Source organism: Primulina tabacum, chromosome 2 (assembly GCF_025594145.1).
Source record: "Primulina tabacum isolate GXHZ01 chromosome 2, ASM2559414v2, whole genome shotgun sequence".
NCBI lineage: Eukaryota > Viridiplantae > Streptophyta > Magnoliopsida > Lamiales > Gesneriaceae > Primulina > Primulina tabacum.
This window is the reverse complement of record NC_134551.1, coordinates 34,690,716-34,699,415: the sequence shown is the minus strand read 5'-3', so window position 1 is coordinate 34,699,415 and position 8,700 is coordinate 34,690,716. Positions and strand designations below refer to the sequence as shown.

The window sequence follows — 8,700 nt, the reverse complement described above, 5'->3', positions numbered from 1 at the left end:
ACTATTAACTCAACTTTCATTTTCTATTATTATTTTTATTATATTTGTCATTTCGATTAATGTGATTTTAATTTATTATCATTTTTGCAAAATTGTTATTATCAAATATACGTTGGAAACTAGCCGTTGCAAAGCAGCCGTTGGAATATCTACTTTATTTAATAAATATATTTTAAAAAACATTAATATTATTTTTTAAAATTAATAAAATTATTTTATTACGAAGTTAGATTAATTTTAAAATTAGATTTATGATTTAAATAATGTAAAATATGTTTAAAACATATTTATTTAATATGAAAAAATTTAAAGATAAATGAGTGGACTGTGAGACCCATGAATAATGAGTTATAATGTTAAAAAGAATGTGGGTAAAAGAGATATGTTGTTATAATGAGAATGTGGCAGTGGACCCCACGTTTTTTGATGAGTTGGTGGATGTTATAACACCCACCCATTGTGGATGCTCTGATAGCACCACATTGGTGCAAATGAAATATATATATATATATATATATATATATCTCCACAATTTACACTACATAGGAGCAACTCCAAATGTGGACAGATTTTTCCTTTTTATTTTTTTTAATTTTTTAGTTTAATTTAATTATTTTACATTTTAATTAAATAATAAATTTATAAATTTTTTAATTTTAAATAAATTTTAACTTAAAATTTTAACATTTTGAAATATTAATTATAAAAATTCAATATTTTAATTTCAAATTAAATTACTACAAAAATAAAAATTTAATAAAAAAATCAAATTAAATTGCTAATGCATTAAAAAGAATACAAAATGCAGAAGAAAAACAACAAATATCACAAAACAACATTTACAAACAACAAAATGACAAAACATAAAAATAGATTTTAGTAATTAGGTAAATCGGACCCCGACCCTCCAATATCTTCGATAAAGATCCAAAGTTATCATTATCTCACGTTCAACTTCAAGTATTATTCGCAAAATTTTCTGTTGTTGAGTTCTAGTGTACTCAAGTATATTTGGATCGGTAATTTTGCTTATAACCTTGTATAAAATTCTATCTTCTATTTTTTTCTCTTCTTGCGCAAGTCTAATCTTTTGAAGATCATAGTTTTGTTTTTTCGGCAGCTCCTTGTTTCAAAACATTCAAAAGGTCACGATTTTGTTTTTCAATTGTACGTTGAATTTGATAAATGTCTTTCTCTTTTCTTCTTTAATTTGGTTTTTTTTTTTCACTCTAATTGGTCTTTTAGAGCTGTCACCGACATTGTCGTCACATTTATTGAAAATGTAGAGAATATAGGTGAACCTGATTGGGGCGATTTTTTAACTAAAGTGATTGTGATGTATAAAGATTAGTAGCACGCATTCTAGATTTCTTGGTTAAAGGAATTTTGTCTCCTTTGAAATTTTTCACAATCCTTAACAATATTCCACAGATGATCGAATGAAAACACTTTGTTATCTTTACTCTCTTCCGCATACAGTATTTTTGCGCAATTCATCTACATGAAAGTATAAAATATTAATTACAAAATTTTGATTATTAATTACTTGTAATTTTTTTAAAAAATATCTCACAATATCTTGTTCTGATGCACTACTTGGATTGAGATTTTCAATTTGTCGAAGCATCCTCTCAAATGTGCAACATAAGTGAGTATGCTTCCAACGTGTTTCTCAATTGATCTTTGAGGACGTGGATGTAAATCTTCTTCTTTCTTTGTTGTACTTCTCTTGAATCTGAGACCAAAGTTGACATCTCGATTGGTTTATACTTATTATAGGATCCTACAAAATATCAAAATAAATATGACACAAGAACTTATCTTCATCAACAATGTAGTTAATTCTTGAATTTTCATCCATCATTCTCGATATAAGATGTTTTTAGTTGTGTTGTATATGTTTTTCAATAGATATAGATTTACTTATAATATTTGGGGTTATGCTTTGAAATATGCAAAAGAAACGGTGTCCTTTGGATGAAATTTCAGTAGATCTCATCCATTGAAATCTCATTTGCAAGCATATGAATTTATTTTGGACATGCAGTGTAAAGATAATCATGTATGTGAATTTATTTTGGATATTTATATTAAATTATACGCTTGTTCACATGTAGGAGAATATAGAATTAATTTTCACATGCAATTTTCCTATCTAACTGTCATATCACTGACATATGTTTACTACTTTGTACACACATCAGTTTTTTCTTATTGCCTTCCAATGGTTCACAGTGCCATGGCAAAGCCTTACCGAAAGCATTTCTACCTTTTCATCGTGCAACCCCAAGCACAACTAATATGGCATTGGTTGAACTAGAGAAGGCTGGTATTATGAAGTTCCTTTATAAGTCAGGTAGTGCATCCTTCAGATGTTGGGACATCGTGTTCTTGCACCCAAGACATAGTGGAAGTTTAAAATTTTTGTTCTTGGACATCGTATGTTCAAAAACATTCATAGGGTGCTCTAACAATTATATCTTCGCGTATATAACGATGGACTTCAAGCTATTCCGGATTTTAAGCATATATAGCGCTTCTTGTATATCCCTACGAACTGTTCCTCAAACTCGATCGTCTAATTAGGTCCACGATCAAAATCTATCCTCCTCTCTTGGATTGCACTAGAAATCACAAGCGATTTATGCGTTGAGACTTTATGGAAGAGGAGGGGGGATTTGCAAGCTTTGTGTGCAAATTTTGTGTGAAAAATTGTGGTCATTGTATTAGCACCCCTCATAGTGTATATATAGAGTGAGATTCCTAATCTAATTAGGAGTCCCTCTCTCACAAGGACTCTACATATATCATTATATTAAAACACTCATATAATTAATAAATGAGTTAGTTTAAAAATTAAATAATGATTTCTTAATTTAACTCCTTTGTTAATTTAATTCTAGACTCTTCTAGAACATTTATGACAATTTGTACATGTTAGTAGTCACTACGACTAGCACCAACATTTAATTAGTAAATTCCAAATTCACTAAATAAATGATTCCGAACTCATTATAACCCCGATCGACGATCCGAGAGCGCGGATGTGTCATGGATACAAGTCTTGTTCATATAATCAAAATCGAAAATTTCGAAGATCAAAATTTTCACTTACCATATTGGGCAGCTGCCAGTTTTAGTAAACTCCTTTACAAAATAGGCAGTTCCACTCTCCTTCTTTATTTAGAAATCAGGCTAACTTTCATTTTTTCAATCCTATGAAATTAGCTCATAATATCCTTTTTAAGCATCCAGTTTGACCTCTATCAAACTATATTCGCCAAATTTCAACTATTTAAAATTTGATTATCTCAACGAGAACACAGAATCCGATACTTGTGTGATCCTCAATGGTTCAGGAATACAGCTAACCGTGGGTTCACATCTCCATGTGACCATGTGATTCATAATAACATTTAATTTTATTCGGGTTTACCCTAGTTAATCCCATTCTTTACATCAACTCCTTGATCAAGAAAGTCAGAACTCATTTCTGATTGCACCCATTGGATCATGGTAAGAACGTCTAGTAGCATCACCCCATGATCCCCTAGGTATCACTGATAAGGCCTGCAAGAACCTTTAGTCATGGTTAGCGTACAGTACGGTCCCTTCAACCTTTATATCCTCATCGAATCTTGATAGGCTCATAATAGTTAGTATTTTTATTTTCATATTTTCTATTATTCCAACCTCCGATATGTTTAATTGATACATTTTTGTGTAATTTTATTGTAGGAGGAACTTTCACGGTCTTGGAGAAAATTTGAGCTAAAAATGTGATGTTTATCACATTTAAAGTTTCCAAGATAGAGTTTGAAAGAGAATGGCCAAATCAGAAGAGGTCCTGGAATAAGGCGTGACCACGCCTTATGATGATGTTTCAGCTGCCAAAAAAATTGCAAGGAGGAAAATCTAGATAAAATATTATTTATTATTTTATATTTAGGAATTAATTAGGATTAATTTTGAGTTAGTGGGCTTTTAGTTTAATTTTTTAGACCCAACCAATTTTCCATCCACATAATAAACAAGAGGCGACAAGAAGGAAATTCTCTCTATCATTCTCACTTGAAAAAGGGGGCGCAGCCTTGAATAGATTTCTCCAACCAAATTCCACTCTCATCACACGTATGCAGCAAGAAGGCGCTAGAATTTTCTTCGTCTCTTAATTAGTTTGCACTCTTTCTTTTGTATTGTTATTTAATTTTCATGGAGATTATAGATCAAACTATGTTAGGCTAATTTTCTTAGTCTGTTTCAAGGGATATTATACTATTTTAATTTTAACACTGTGAGGTTTTTGTGTTTTAATTTAATATTCGTGTTTTGCCCAAGTATTCGTTGATTTATGATTTAATTATATGAATGTTATACGTCAATTAATCTGATAATTTAATTTGATGTATAATTTTCTACTGCTAACCATGAATTCAGTGATCCGTAATTGTCATGAACGATTGGTACATGAGTAGCAATAGGTTAGATGTGTTGTGCTATCATAACGTGTGTAATCTAAATAAATCGACGGAACTAGATCTTCCAATTGCAGCTATTTCGGTTGTTAGATTTTAGGATTAACTGTTTTCACGAAACTAAAATGCTATCTTTAATTAATATGGAACGCTATCGTGCCCAGTTGATTATTGGTAAGTTTTGACTGGATGCTGGGTTTGGTTAATTAATTTAGGAAAACACAAGAATTTTAGCGGCTATCCCTATTATTCTAAGGTTAATTGCTTGGAATAACATGAATAAATGATTGGTTAACCGATGAACAATGAGATAATTAAATAGTAGAATCCCCTTGAATCAGTATTTTCTCGTATTAAATTCTTCACTTTATTCTCGTCGATTAATTTTCATTTCTAGATTCAGTATTTTTCTTGCTTGGTAATTTTAGCTTCGGTTATTTTATTTAGTAATTATCAAAACAAATCTCCCCTTTTTATTTTTATTATCAAAAGAAATAAATCTACCGTTCCCTGTGGATTCGACCCTACTCACCATTACACTAATTTTATTTAAAAGAGTAGGAATTAATTTGGTGGTCAACGACAGCACACCAAATTTTGGCGCCGTTGCCGGGGAATGGTGCAAGGTTAATTTCTTTTGATTTTTATTTTATTTTGTATGCCTCGTTCTTCTCGTACAGGTAAACTCGAATACAATCCGGAAATCGAGAAGACAGCTAAGAGATTGAGAAAAGAAGCAAGATTAAGGCGCGAAAAGCAACCATCATCATCATCTCCTGATTTGAATGCATCATTGGACTCCAACGATACAGAAAGCGAACCAGACATTGATCTTGAGGTTGAAAGAAGTGAAAGTGACCAAGAAGAAATGGCAGGACAAGCTCAAAGAACACTCAGGGAGTTAGCTAATCCTAATGTTATTCAACAACCATTATGCATTCAATTCCCTACTACTGATGCTACTTTTGAATTAAAATCTGGCTTGATTCATTTATTGCCTACTTTTCGTGGTGTTGCAGGTGAAGATCCCCATAAACATCTGAAAGAGTTTCATATTGTTTGCACAGCCATGAAACCACAAGGGATCAAAGAGTAACAAATTTCACTGCGAGCTTTTCCATTCTCTTTGGCCGACAAGGCTAAAGATTGGCTCTACTACTTGCCTTCTGGATCCATAACAACTTGGGACAATATGAAACAACAATTTTTGGAGAAGTTCTTCCCAGCTTCACGAGCAGCAAATATTAGAAAAGACATTTGTGGGATCAGACAGCTGCACGAGGAAACTTTGTATGAGTATTGGGAGAGATTCAAGCAGTTGTGTGCCAGTTGTCCACAGCACCAGATTCCCGAACAGCTACTAGTTCAATATTTTTATGAGGGACTCTCGCTCTTTGATAGGAACATGATTGATGCTGCAAGTGGAGGTGCATCGGTGAACAAAACGCCTCAAGAGGCACGAGCTCTAATCTCCAACATGGCTGCCAATGCACAACAGTTTGGTACTAGGCAAGACATCCCTCCACGACAAATCAATGAGGTAAGTGTTACTCCTATCGATCAAAGGTTAGATTCTTTGACATCTCTTTTGGAAAAGTTGGTCGCAGGACAGGTGCAACAGGTAAAAGCTTGTGGTGTATGTGCTATGGTGGGACATCCTACAGACACGTGCCCTACATTACAATAAAATCCAACACAACAAGTTAATGCAATCGACGGATTTCCTGGACAAACTCAGCGTCGATACGATTCATATTCTAATAGCTTCAATCCAAGATGGCAAGATCACTCGAATTTCAGCTATAGGAATCAAGGAGGTCAACAGGGATATCCACAACAAAATTATCACAAACATCCATCACTTGCGCAAGCCTCTAACTCAGGTATGTCCCTAGATGAAATTGTGAAGGTCTTAGCTAAGAACACTCAAAAATTTCAACAGGAAACGAGGGCTAGCATTCAGAATTTGAGCACTCAAGTGGGACAGTTGGCGACCTCAATTCACAAGTTGGAAGCACAAAATTTAGGTAATATACCTTCTCAGACAGTGGTGAATCCAAGAGAGAATGTGAGTGCAATTACTTTGAGAAATTGTAAAGAATTGGATGTTCAAGAAATTGGGGTACAAGCATCAGCTAAGCAAAAGGAAGAGAATGAGATAAAAGTTGAGGATAAAATAATCAATCAAGACGATGCTCCGAAAGGTAAGTTTTCTCCTCTATTTGAGTATAAACCCATCCCCCCATTCCCTCTTGCATTGAATAGGAAATGTGAAAGTATTAAGGAGTTGAATGACATTATTCGTAGAGGTGAGGTAAATATTTCTTCATTAGATGCTATGAAACCAATACCTCGTTGTGATAAAATTTTAAAAGAGTTGTGTACTACAAAAAAGAGACATAAGTTGAAGGAGTGTAAAAGGGAAAAGGCAGGAGGACATGTTTCTACTGTCATTCAAAAAACTATTCCTATCAAATGCAGTGATCCAGGTATGTTTTCTATCCCTTGTACTATTGGCAATACTAGACTTGAAAAGGCTATGTTGGATTTAGGTGCTTCTGTCAATGTCATGCCTGATTCTGTTTATAATTATTTGGAACTTGGACCTTTGACTGAAACTGACATTGTGATCCAGTTGGCTGATAGGTCCACTGTATATCCTAGAGGTGTAATTGAAGATGTTCTTGTGAAAGTTGAAAATTTGGTTTTTCCTGCTGACTTTATGTGCTTGACATGGAAAATGATGATTTAAACAGTCAAATTTTGCTAGGAAGACCATTTTTGAAAACTTCAAAGTCTGTCATAGATGTTAATAGTGGTACTCTTACTATGGAATTTGATGGTGAGATTGTTAAGTTTAGTATTTATGATACCATGAAATATCTTGTTAGTGAAAGCACTATTAATACTCTTGATATTGCTAATCACTTGTCACAAGAAAATTCAAAATTTGTGGATAAGAATGATTTAGAGGAGATTATTGAAAGACCTGTTGAAAATTCTAATACTATATTTTCTCTCTCTGATTCGCAGATATCTAAAATTATGCAAAAACTTCCTCCAGATCGACTCAAGCATGTACTCATAAAAAAGGGAGGAAATATCCAAGGGATAGAGATTTCCAAGAAATTCAAAGAAAACAAGCATTTGCTGAAATTTGCTATGAAAATATTCAAGCAGAATAAAGTGGACAAAGTGACTATATATGAACCACCATGAGCAACAAAAAAGAATGAAGTCGAGTCAAAGACAATAAAAAGAGGCGCTAATTGGGAGGCAACCCAATTTTTATTTTTATTTTTGGTTTTGGTTTTTATTATTTTGATTTTTTTTCTTTTTTTTAAATAGTACAATTTTTGTTACATTTCTGCAGAAGACGTCTTCTAACAAGGCGTGACCACGCCTTATAAGAATACCACTTCTGCGCAAAAAAAAAAAAATTCCAGTAGAAGTTTTCGTACAAGGCGTGGCCACGCCTTGTTGAAACACCTCTACTGATTTGGAAAAAAAAATAAGTTCCAGTAGAGATTTTCACACAAGGCGTGGCCACGCCTTGTTGAAACACCTCTACTGAATTTTTAAACCAAAAAAAAAAAAAATTATTAACCTACTTTTTTTTCTCTCTCCCACAGCAGTCACGCTCTCACCTCTCCACCGCCGCAGTAGATGATGTTTCTTTACGATGCTCAACAATTTTCAGGGGAGTTCTTTAACTTTCCTACTATTTTATCGTTTTGGTTGAGCATCTATTTTTTGTCATTGAGGACAATACCAAGTTTAGATGTGGGAGTTTGTGTGAGAAGTTTGACTTGACTGTGAGATTTTTGATTTTTTTTTCTTATTTGATTTTTAGTATGTTGATTTAATTTTTCTGCATTTTGGGTTAAAAAATAAATAGTGACGTTGTTAGTTCCAAGCACCTAGTTCATTTGTTATCTCTTTCTTCTGAACCCTGATTGCCTCTGATGCGAAAAAAATGATGTTTTCTTTGCGTGCAAATGTTTTTGCATTCTCACTTTTGCATTATGAATAAGTTGCTCTTGATGATTTTTAGAGAGGACAAGTGTGTGGGATTTAACACAATTGCTATTATTTTTTTTTTGTGAGCTTTGAGCCTATGAGCAATCATGATATTATGCTCTATTTTCTTTGATTGTGTGTTGTCATTGCATTGTTAATTTTTCTAGAACTTGCATTGTTATACATGTCTTTGTCAACACTTTGT

The 8,700-nt window shown here is 33.1% G+C and overlaps 1 protein-coding gene across 1 annotated transcript; it reads left to right on the top strand.

Annotated features, from left to right (window-relative positions):
- Positions 1–5,667: 5,667 nt before the first annotated feature.
- On the top strand, positions 5,668–7,227 carry LOC142537645 (uncharacterized). Its single transcript, XM_075643144.1, has 3 exons — positions 5,668–6,015; positions 6,140–6,358; positions 6,418–7,227. The coding sequence occupies exons 1-3, from the start codon at positions 5,668–5,670 to the stop codon at positions 7,225–7,227; spliced, it is 1,377 nt and encodes a 458-aa protein (XP_075499259.1).
- The last annotated feature ends 1,473 nt before the right edge of the window (positions 7,228–8,700 follow it).